General features: G+C 44.6%; 1 protein-coding gene across 11 annotated transcripts in view; it reads right to left on the bottom strand.

The window, feature by feature from the left end:
- Window positions 1–12,100, bottom strand: part of LOC134360022 (membrane-associated phosphatidylinositol transfer protein 2) — a 307,102-nt gene that overhangs the window by 2,766 nt on the left and 292,236 nt on the right. For 3 of the 11 annotated variants that reach the window (XM_063074020.1, XM_063074022.1, XM_063074021.1), the window contains 4 exons: window positions 11,827–11,976; window positions 5,454–5,637; window positions 4,468–4,596; window positions 119–911 (listed from right to left, as the gene is read on the bottom strand). In XM_063074020.1, the coding sequence (XP_062930090.1) occupies window positions 588–911; window positions 4,468–4,596; window positions 5,454–5,637; window positions 11,827–11,976 (787 nt within the window). In that variant the 3' untranslated portion in view covers window positions 119–587. Of the gene's footprint in view, window positions 1–118; window positions 912–4,467; window positions 4,597–5,453; window positions 5,638–11,826; window positions 11,977–12,100 lie in introns of those variants that run through there. The other 8 variants (XM_063074028.1, XM_063074025.1, XM_063074027.1 and 5 more) reach the window with 6 other exon arrangements.

Here is a 12,100-nt window from a genome sequence, read left to right as displayed (position 1 = left end):
GCCATCAGGTTGGAAGGCTACCCAGCTGGAATACAAGGTGTTGCTCCTCCCCTCCCCCACCTTCTTACTCTGACTTCTCTTTCTTTCCAGTCTTGACGAAGGGTCTCGGCCCGAAACATCGATTGTTGACTCTTTTCCATAGAAGCTGCCTGGCCTGCTGAGTTCTTTCAGCGTTTTGTGTGTGTTGAAAATTAACAGTTATTGTCTGTGCGGGTTTCCTGCTGGATTTCAAGACGTTTTTGAGAAGTATGTGTACCAGTGACAGTGATGGGAAAACTGGGTCTCTATGTTCAAATTTGACAAAATCCCAATAGAAAAGATTGCAGAACTAAGCAGGTTCTAAAAGTTCGGACTACCTCTCTATAACAAAGGGTAATTTGAGCTAGTGTCCTACAAATGCAACACTGAATTGTTAAGGCTCAAAGTTCACAAAAATTACAAGTTCATCTCTTCTATATCATGTGTTAGCACCATGGTACCATTCACCTGCACGTTACAACCCCAGCACGTTCGTCATTTGCGGCTTTGACCCCCCAGCTCTGTAGCTGATGCCAACTCTCGCCCCCTCGCCACCCCCTGTGTCTTCATTAAACCCCAGATTCCAGTTTGGAGGTGCCTGTGCGGCCCCAGCAGCCTGCCGTGATGCTCATGCTCCTGTGACCACGCTCCTTGTCTCGGTCGCGCTCACCTTCAGACTGGCTCTGTGTCCGCTCTGGCTTCGAGGAGGTGGACGTCGTCTGCTGGCCGGAGATTGTACGTAGTAACTGATTCCTTTTCCGCAGGAAGTCCGGCTGTGCAGCCAAACCAAAGCTACCTTTCCGCAGCACCATTCGGGAATTGCTTTTGGCAGGACGGGATCGCTGGTTATACTCCAGCTGAGATAAATGTGCCGCATATCCATCTGTCAGAAACTAGAACAGCATAAAATTATCAACAACACGTACTTGACCGAGTCATAAACTAATTGAGTGCCTATTAAACAGCCAGGGCCCAGAAATCATACTTCCAAACAAAGTGAGTAACTTCACAAACAAAATTTGCATTTGACCATAAAACTTAAGTGCAGAATTAGATCATTCAGCTCATACAGGCCAAATGACGAGTACAGGCTCAGAGCCATCAAACACTCCTCATATATTAACCCTTTTATTCCTGGAATTATTCTTGTGATCCTCCTCCAGACGATCACCAATGCCAGCACATCTTTTCTTAGATAAGGGGTCTGAAACTGCTCATGATACTCCAAGTGTGATCTGACCAATGCCTTATAAAGCCTCAGCATTACATCCTTGCTTTTGTATTCTAGTCCCCTTGAAATTAATGCTAACATTGCATTTGTCTTCCTCACCATCGACTCAACCTGCAAGATAACATTCAGGGAATCCTCAACCAGACTCCCAAGTGCCTTTTCACCTCTAATTTTTGAATTTTCTTCCTGTTTAGAACATAGTCCACACTTTATTCCTTCTACCAAAATCCATGACAATACACTTCCCTACACTATATTCAATCAGTCACTTCTTTTCCCATTCTCCCACTTGCACAGAGCACTTTCTATGTCCTGAGAGTCTCCTAAAGCTGGAGGTACATAAGACCATAAGACACAGGGACAAAATGAGACCATTCAGCCCATCGAGTCTACTCCACCATTTCACCATGGCTGATCCATTTCCCTCTCAACCCCAATCTCCTGCCTTCACCCCACAATCTTTCACACCTTTACTAATGAAGAATCTGTTAACCTCTGCTTTAAATAAAACCAATGACTTGGCCTCCACAACTGTTGTGGCAAGGAATTCCACAGATTCACCACTCTCTGACTAAAAATAGTTCTCTTAATCTCTGATCTAAAGGAATGTCCCTCCATTCTGAGCCTGTGCCTTCTGGTCCTTGATTCCCAACCATAGAAAAGATCCTGTCCACATCCACTCTGCCTAGGCTTTTCAACATTCAATAGGTTTCAATGAGATCTCCCTCACTCTTCTAATCTCCAGCAACTGCAGGCCCAGAGCTTTCAAACACTCCTCATACATTAACCCATTCATTCCCATCTTTGGTCCACCACATCTCTGGTCCAGGAGAATTGGGGGAACAATGAAAGATACCACAGATAGTATTAAATAGTATTCGAATCAAATCAGGTGCTGGAAATACTGAGATGACAGTCTGCACTTGTGAGGAGAGAAACAAAGACAACATTTCAGGTCAAAGAAAAATGAAGTCTGTTTCTTTCCACCTGCCCTGCTGAGAACTTCCAGCATTTACTGTTACTAGGGAGAAGGTTCTTAATAAAATGAAAGGCTTAAGGTAAATAAGTCACCTGATCCAGATGGTCACCACCCCAGGGTTCTGAAAGTGGTGCTGAAGAGATTGTGGAGGCATTGGTAATGATCTTTCAACAATCAGTTCCTTCTGGCATGTTTCCAGAGGAATGAAAAATTGCAAATATCACTCTACTCTTCAAGAAGGGAGAGAGGCAGAAAAAAGGAAATTATAGGCCAATTAGTCTGACCTCAGTGGTTGGGAAGATGTTGGAGTTGACTGTCAAGGATGTAGTTTCGAGATACTTGGAGGCATATGATAAAATAGGCCAAAGTCAGCATTGTTTCTTTAAGGGGAAATCTTACCTGACAAATCTGTTGGAATTCTTTGAGGAAATAATGAGCAGGATTGACAAAGAAGAATCGGTTGATGTTGTGTATGTGGATTTTCAGAAGGCCCTTGACAAGGTGCTGCACATGAGGCTGTTTAGCAAGACGGCAGCCCATGGTATTACGGGAAAGATACTAGCGTGGACAGAGTCTTGGTTGATCGGCAGGAGGCAGAGAAGGGGGAAAAAGGGAGCCTTTTCTGATTGGCTGCCAAGGTTTAGTGGTGTTGCACAGGAGTTGGGGTCGGCACTGTATGTTGCATGTGAATGGTTTCCATGACAGAATTGATGGCTTTGTGGCCAAGTTTGTGGACAATATGAAGATAGATCGAGGGGCGGGTAGTGTTGAGGAGCAGGGAGTCTGCAGGGATTGGGAGAATGGGCAAAAGAGTGGCAGATGGAATACAGTGCCAGGAAGTGTATGGTCATGCACTTTGGTAGAAGGAATAAAGGAGTAAATTATTTTCTAAATGGAGAGAAAATTCAAAACTCTGAAGTGCAAAGGGACAGGAGTCCTCGTGCAGGATTCCCCAAAGGTTAACTTGCAAGTTGAGTCTGTGGTAAGGAAGGCAATTGCGATGTTAGCATTCATTTTGAAAGGACTAGAATGTAAGAGTAAGGAAGCAGTGCTGAGACTTTATAAGGCACTGGTCAGACTGCATTTGGAGTATAATGAGCTTTGGGCCCCTATCTAAGAAAAGATATGATGGCATTGGAGAAGTTCCAGAGAAGGTTCACAAGAATGATTCTGGGAGTTAAAGTGTTAATGTAGTATGAGGAATGTTTGATGGTTCTGGGCCTGCACTTGCTGGAGTCTGGAAGAATGAGTAGGGGGATCTCACTGAAACCAATCAAATATTGGAAGTGTCCATACAATGGACATGGAGATGTTTCCTATAATGGGGGAGTCTAGGACCAGAGGGCACAGCCTCAGAATAGAAGCATGTCCATTTAGAACAGAGATGAGGAGGAACTCGTTAACCCTGAGTCTGTGAAATTCATTGCCGCAGACGGCTGTGGATGCTAAGTCATTGAGAATATTTAAAACAGATGTTGATAGATTCTTGATTAAATGTGAAGGTTATGGGGTGGAGACAAGAAAGGGGTTGAGAGAGATGATATATCAGCTATGATAGAATAGCAGAACAGACTTGCTAGGCTGAATGGCCTTATTCTGCTCCTATGACTAATGGTCGTCTTTATTTTAGACTTTCAGCACATTCAGTTCAGAGAAACAAAGGAACCAGGCCAAAGCAGCCTTTGGCGTGACCTCCTGTGCAGACTGAGACAGTTTCCCAGAATGGAAGGCTGAGAGCCTGTCTGAAACAGCCACAAAATGGCAGCAACTGTAGTTAAACGTGAAAGTGTGCAGGAAGATTTACAAGGATGCTGCCAGGATTAGAGGGACTGAGGTGTGATTCACAGAAGTGTAGAAAATCAAGAGTGAATGCAAACAACTCTGTTCCCAGGACTGGGAATAAAGAACTCGAGGGAACATGTTTATGGTGAGAGAGGGAAGACTGAATAGGAACCTGGAGGGTCATTTTTTTTACACTAAGAGTGGAACCAGCTGCCGGGAGAGGTGGTGGAGGCAGGGACAATAACTGCAGTTGGACAGGAAGGGAGTAGAGGGCACAGGCCACATGCAGGAAAACCCAGGCGATCAGCACCTTTGCTTCAGTGTGCTGGACTCGGCTCAGGTGCAGCAGTTCTGTGTGGTCCCTGGCGTTTCACGGTTCCTGAATCGCCACAAGGCTTCACCCGGGCTTGTGCCCCAAGACCAGTTTGGGATGGGTATTGATGCAAGCAGCTTGTACCTGGCACTGATTCTGATACTTCTTGGCTGAGCGGCCCACAATGTAGATCTGAGAAGGTGATAAGCCCAGGGAGGCATACACTGAAATATCCTTCGTGGATCCGTAGGCTGCGTGCACCTTTACCGACACCTGCAAGGAGATGCAGAACTACATTAGTGCAGGCACCGTTAGCGAGCCAGAGGTAAAATATTTACCCAAAGTCAGATGAGTGAAGCATATATTGTAAGTGGCATTGTCCATCAGACTTGCTGAGTCCTCTTAGAGGGATCAGAAGTGGAGAGAGTGAGCAATTTCAAGTTCCTGGGTGTCAAGATCCCTGTGCATCTGTCCTGGGCCCAACATATTGACACAGCTACAAAGAAGGCATGACAGCAGCTAGATTTCATTCGGAGTTTGTCACCAGAAACATTAGCAAGTTTCTAAATATGTACCATGGACAGCAGTTTAACTGCTGCATCTCCGGCTGGTATTGAGAGGTTGGGGGGTGGGGGGTGGCTACTGCACAGGATCAAAATGAGCTGCAGAGAGTTGAAAACTCAGTCAGCTCCATCATGGGCACTAGCCTTCTTAGTATCCAGGACATCTTCAATGAGCAATGCCTCAAAAAGGTGGCATCCGTCAATAAGGACCCCCATCACCCATGACAGGCTTTGTTCTCATTGCTACCATCAGGAAGGAGGTACAGGAGCCTGAAGACACACACTCACAATTCAGGAACAGCCTCTTCCCCTCTGCCATCCGATTTCTGAATGGACATTGAACCCATAAACACCACCTCACTACTTTTTATTTCTATTTTTGCACCACTTACTTAACTCAACTATATAATATATTCACACAGTATTTCATTTTTTTCTCTGTTTTTATGCATTACATTGAATTGCTGCCATAAAGACATGAAATTTCATGACATATGCCGGTGATATTAAACCTGACTTTGATACTGATTCTGAGATAAGAGCAGAGATAAAATTTGGAATGCCTACGTCCTGAACGAGGCTGCGGAGGAAGTTGGCCTTGTGCCGGAGAGGGTCGTGAACAAGCCCATCACAGAAGGAGACGATTCCGTGTGGGAAGTTGTGCTGAGCCAGCCAGGCCACCACCCTCTGCTTCTGCATGTCTGGTCGTCCCGTCACGTACACGATGAAGTAGCCCAGATCCTGCCAGTGCCTGCGCGAGATAACAGCTAATTAGGAGGGGTTTTGTAGGTCTCAACACGGTCATAGTTTACTAATCTGACCAAGGATGAAGTTAGTAACGGCACGAGAAGAATTCATTGTGTTTCCTCCTGCACTGATGTTTTGCTGCAAGCCATGAATGACTGACTGAATTCTGTGACAAACTGCGGCGTTACTTGTTACAATACGGTGGAGGAGGTCCTGACATAAACACCTCCAATCTGATCAACACCTCCACCCACTAACCCACCCCTCCACACCCCCAACCACTATTTTATCATTTTCTGTCAGAATCACCTTATATATAGACACTCCTGTGCCTAGTGTCACTTTAGTGGACATACAAGCAACCTATGTATCTGTATGTATTTATCTTATTGGGTGTCATGGTGGAGACACGTCCCTACCAAAGGAGGTGTACGGTGCTCCTTCCCTCCACTAACCTGCAGGTCACCCTGGGGCGAGGTGTAGCCCCTGCTTAGCCCCCCTCCCCCCCGATCAGGGTCAGGTGACCATGGGAGCAGGTGGTGACGGTCGTTTGAGCAGCTGGTGCAGATCACAAGTCCTGGTCATGTGACCACTGACACCAGGCAGACAATCTCTGAAGAGTATTGATAATGGCTGCGGTCACCCGTCTTGTAAAGACACTGCCCAGAAGAAGGCAAAGGCAAACCACTTCTGTAGAAAAATTTGCCAACAACAATCATGGTCATGGAAAGACCGTGATCGCCCAGGTCCTACAACATGGCACATAATGGTGATGATGATGATGTACTCAGATTTATTGTGTTTTTTTTTCATGCTACATCAGATCCAGAGTAACAATTATTTTGTTCTCCTTTACATTTGGGTACTGGAAATTACATTGAACAAGGGGTTCCCACCCCTCGGTTCATGGCAGAAAAAAGGTTGGGGACCCCTGTATTAAACAATCTTGAATGCTGAATGTTGAACCAACACTCAGTGTTTACACAGCCTTGTTCTGCAAGTTTCTTTCGCGACACTCAACAGTTACTGTGAATACACACAGGTTACTGAAACTTTATTAAACTGTCTGTACAAGCTGACGTTTTCAGTTCTGCTCTAAATAAAAAAAACTCCCAAAAACTCTCAATGATCTGAACACAGGTTACAGCACGGACGGTGGAGAATGTTCACATCTACAGGAGTAAAATCTACAACTGGAAGGAAATTGTAATATAAATAATAACTTATTTATATAGCATACAGATGATGTAGTTCTGTGATTTACAATGGGATAAAGTGCAAACATGAAAATAAAATAAAAAATTAACATGAAAATAAAAGACAACAAGATTACTTAAAAGCAAGGTTAAATAAATAGGCAGGTGGAGGAAAGACAAAGTTGAGGCAGAGCCCAGGCCTGAGAGAGAGGAAAGACCCGACGTTTGATTGATTTCAAAGAGATGGGCTATGGGCCGAAACGAGGGGCTGGGGCTCAGGCCGAGGGAGTATCAAAGTGGCAGGGCCGGGTCTGAGAGCAAGCAATGATCCAAGGTTTCGCTGATTTAGACGCCAGGCCAGATTGAAAAGGTCAGGTGTCAGGTGTTCAGCTCACTGGATCGGCTGTAGTGATGACTGGCTCTGTGGCAGCAGATTCACTTTCTTGGACTTCAGTTCTGAATGCTATTTGCTTACTTTTATTGTTTGCACGTTTTGTTTTTTTTTCTGCACATAGGGTGTTTGACATTGTTTTAATGGGTTCTTTTGAGTTTCTTTGCTTTGTGGCTGCCTGTAAGGAGATGAAATTCAAGGTTGTATAAAGCATACGTACAGGTGTCCCCCGCTTTTCGTACGTTCGCTTTACGAAACCTCACTGTTATGAAAGACCTACATTAGTACCCTGTTTTCGCTAACAGAAGGTGTTTTCACTGTTACGAAGAAAGGCAGCGTGCGTCCCGAGCAGCCGCTCTCCCCCGGATTCGGAACGGAACTCTCGCTGGCATTGCTTAAACACGTGCCTGTGAGCAGCCGTTTGCAAGATGAGTTCTGAGGTATTGGAAAAGCCTGAAAGAGCTCGTAAAAGTGTTACACTTAGCGTAAAACTAGACATAATTAACTGTTTCGATCGTGGTGAACGAAGCAAGGACAAAGTGAGTTTGGCTTGTGGAAGCTGACGAACATGATGTTGAAGAGGTTTTGGCATCCCATGACCAAGAACTGATAGATGAAGAGCTGATGCAATTGGAAGAGGATAGGATAACAATCGAAACCGAATGAGTAATGATAAAGTACGACTTTAATTTTGAAAGCGTACGTCGGTTTAGGAGATATTTGCAGGATGGTTTGAGTGCTTACAAAGAACTGTATGATAGAAAAATGCACGAGGCTCAGCAGTCAAGCAAGCCTTCCACATCAGCCACAGCAGACGACGAACCTCAACCTTCGACATCGAGGCGGGCAGTCATAGGAGAAGATGAGCTGCCTGCTCTAATGGAAACAGATGACGAGATGACACCCCAGTGTCCCATCACCCCAACACCCAGGCTGCGGACAGATACCGATTCGCGGAGAATGCAGCAGTAGCCGGGAGACACACAGCACATCTTTAAGAAAAAAGCCGAAATAAACATGCTAATTAATTACACGTCGGGCGGCACCTAATTAATTAGCTTGTTTATTTCGGCTTTTTTCTTAAAGATGTGCTGTGTGCCTCCCGGCTACCGCTGCATGCTTCGCGGCAATGTATCAGTCAGCTGCCTGGAGGGTGGGGGCCACTGCACCACCCAAACTCCGACTCAGTCTAACAGACCACCATCAGTGTGCTCGGCACTTTCCCAGTTCCCGTATGTGATACTGCACTGTACATACGTTATTTCTACTTTATATATCAGCTGTGTATATTTATGTGTTATTTGGTATGATTTGGCAGCTTCATAGCTTAGGTTACTGGAGAGCGCTTGCGCCGTGCTTTTGCCGACGGCACTTGCATGAGATTTTCGCTACGGAGAACAGTTCAGGCAATGATTGTGGAAAAGTATTTCTACTTTATATAGGCTGTGTATTTATCATATCATTCCTGCTTTTACTATATGTTACTGTTAATTTAGGTCTTATCTGTTATTTGGCATGATTTGGTAGGTTATTTTTGGGTCTGTGAACGCTCACAAAATTTTCCCATATTAATAAATGGTAATTGCTTCTTCACTTTACGACATTCTGGCTTACAAACCGTTTCATAGGAACGCTCTACCTTTGGATGGCAGGGGAAACCTGTACTTTGATAATAAACGTACTTTGAATTTTGGAAGGAGTCCCTTACAGTTTAGGAGCATAGTTCAGAAAAGCTGTCCTGCCAATGATCTTTCGAAGGATAGAAAGATTAGACTGGTCGGGCTTGTTTTCCCGGGGGTGAGGGAGGCTCAGGCTGACCTGATGGAGGACTGTAAGATTATTAGACAGAGTAGAGATTCAAAAACTTTGTCCCAAGTTAGGGCATCAAAAACAAGGCAACGTTGGGCAGGGGTTCCCAACCTGGGGTCCATGGATGGTATTGGTTGATGGAAAAAAAAAGGTTGGGAACCCCTGGTTTAAGGTGAGGGAACGTAAGTTTTGAGGGGAAGGATTTAGTTATTTAGAAATAACAGTGTGGAATAGGCCTTTATAACCAGCAAGCTGCACCACCTGGCAACACAACCATTTAACCCGAGCCTAATCACAGGACAATGTACAATGACCAATTGACCTACGAACCGGTACGTCTTTAAATTGTGGGAGAAACCAGAGCACCCAGGAGAAACACACAATTACAGAGAGAACATGCAAACTCTGCACAGACAGCACCAGAGGTGAGGACTGAACATTAGTGCTGGGTACAGTGAGACAGAGGCTGCACTTGCTGTTCCACTGCAGATATGAAGGCAGCTCTTCAAATCCACAACGTAACAAAATGGATGAGGAAGGAAAAGACAAGGTTCTATCACAAAGGCCGAGCAACTATAGATTGTCATAAAGACCAAGAGATTCTGCAGATGCTGGAAGTCCAAAGCAACACACACAAATGCTGGAGGGAACTCAACAGGTCAGGCAGCATCTACGGAAATGAATAAACAGTTGACGTTTTGGGCCAAGACACTTCTTCAGAACCGGAAAGGAAGGGGGCAGAGGCCAGAATAACATTGTTGGGAGGGAGGGAGAGGGAAGAGTACAAGCTGGTCAGTTCCACCATGGGCACTAACCTCCCCTGCAATGAGGTCATCTTTAAAAGGTGGCATCTATCACAAGGACCCCCATCACCCAGGTCATGCCTTGTTCTCATTGCTACCATCAAGGAGGTGGTACAGGAGCCTGAAGACACACACTCAAAAATTAAAGGAACAGCTTCTTCCACTTCACCATGAAATTACATGAATCCATGTACACTACGTCACTATATTTTTGCACTACTTATTTATCTCTCTCTATATACATACAGTGGCATGCAACAGCTTGGGCACCCCGGTCAAAATTTCTGTTACTGTGAATAGCTAAGCAAGTAGATGACCTGATTTCCAAAAGGCATAAAGTTAAAGACGACACATTTCTTTAATATTTTAAGCAAATTACTTTTTTACTTCCATCTTTTACAGTTTCAAAATAACAAAAAAGTTGAAGGGCCCGAAGCAAAAGTTTGGGCACCCTGCATGGTCAGTACTTAGCAACACCCCCTTTGGCAAGTATCACAGCTTGTAAATGCTTTCTGTAGCCAGCTACGAGTCTTTCAATTCTTGTTTGGGGGATTTTCGCCCATTCTTCCTTGCAAAAGGCTACTAGTTCTGTGAGATTCTTGGGCCGTCTTGCATGCACTGCTCTTTTGAGGTCTATCCACAGATTCTTGATGATGTTTAGGTTGGGGGATTGTGAGGGCCATGGCAAAACCTTCAGCTTGCACCTCTTGAGGTAGTCCATTGTGGATTTTGAGGTGTGTTTAGGATCATTATCCTGTTATAGAAGCCATCCTCTTTTCATCTTCAGCTTTTTTACAGACCGTATGATGTTTGCTTCCAGAATTTGCTGGCATTTAATTGAATTTATTCTTCCCTCTACCAGTAAATGTTCCCCGTGCCACTGGCTGCAACACAAGCCCAAAGCATGATCGATCCACCCCCGTGCTTAACAGTAGGAGAGGGGTTCTTTTCATGAAATTCTGCACCCTTTCTTCTCCAAACATACCTTTGCTCATTGCGGCCAAAAAGTTCTATTTTAACTTCATCAGTCCACAGGACTTGTTTACAAAATGCATCAGGTTTGTTTAGATTTTCCTTTGAACCTTTTGAATAGAACAAGAGGTGCAAGCTGAAGGTTTTGCCATGGCCCTCACAGTCCTCCGACCTAAACATCATCGAGAATCTGTGGATAGACCTCAAAAGAGCAGTGCATGCAAGACGGCCCAAGAATCTCACAGAACTAGAAGCCTTTTGCAAGGAAGAATGGGTGAAAACCCCACAAACAATTGAAAGACTCTTAGCTGGCTACAGGAAGCGTTTACAAGCTGTGATATTTGCCAAAGGGGGTGTTACTAAGTACTGACCATGCAGGGTGCCCAAACTTTTGCTTCGGGCCCTTTTCCTTTTTTGTTATTTTGAAACTGTAAAAGAGGGAAATAAAAAAGTTTTCTTGCTTAAAATATTAAAGAAATGTGTCATCTTTAACTTTATGCCTTTTGGAAATCAGTTAATCTTTTACTCGCTTAGCTATTCACAGTATCAGAAATTTTGACCAGGGGTGCTCAAACTTTTGCATGCCACTGTGTGTGTGTGTGTGTGTGTGTGTGTGTGTATGTGTGTGTATATATATACATACACATTTTATTTTTTTTATTATTATGTATTGCAATGTACTGCTGCCTCAAAGCACATTTCACGACATACGCCAGTGATATTAAACCTGATTTTGATTTTGAAGTGATAGGTGAGACGACGTGAGGGGAAGGTGGATGAAGTAAGAAGCTGGGAGGTGATTGGTGGGAAAGGTATAGGGCTGAAGAAGGAGGAATCTGACAGGAGAGAACAGTGGAACATGGCACCTCGTGCTTTTTCCTCTCGAGATGTGCTTTACCTGGGCTAAGAATATTTCTCACTGAGAAGCTGCAATGTCACTGTCTAAGCTCTGTTCTCATGCACTAACGAGTGGGGAACTGTCCAGCCTAGACACAGTTCAACGCAGCACTGTGATTTGTTACCTCACAACATCAACGGCTCCTGCTCTGACCTTCGGGTCGCTACCCATGATGGAAACGCTGGCTGCGAACGACCCATCGATGCTGAACACCACACATTCCGTCCCCTTTGGCAGCACTGTTATGTAGCTGTCTCCAGACGTGTGGTCCCCCCTAGGGAAAAATCACAAGAATCCCCTTCACCAGCAATCAAAATAGGCTCACAGACAGGAATAGTATATGTCAATTTTTAAATAGAATTATTACTTATAAAGTAATTGCTCAAATTCCTGGTGTT

Source organism: Mobula hypostoma, chromosome 21 (genome assembly GCF_963921235.1).
Source record: "Mobula hypostoma chromosome 21, sMobHyp1.1, whole genome shotgun sequence".
NCBI classification, from domain to species: Eukaryota; Metazoa; Chordata; class Chondrichthyes; order Myliobatiformes; family Myliobatidae; genus Mobula; species Mobula hypostoma.
The sequence above is the reverse complement of the archived record's forward strand: the minus strand, read 5'-3'. Positions and strand labels throughout refer to the sequence as shown.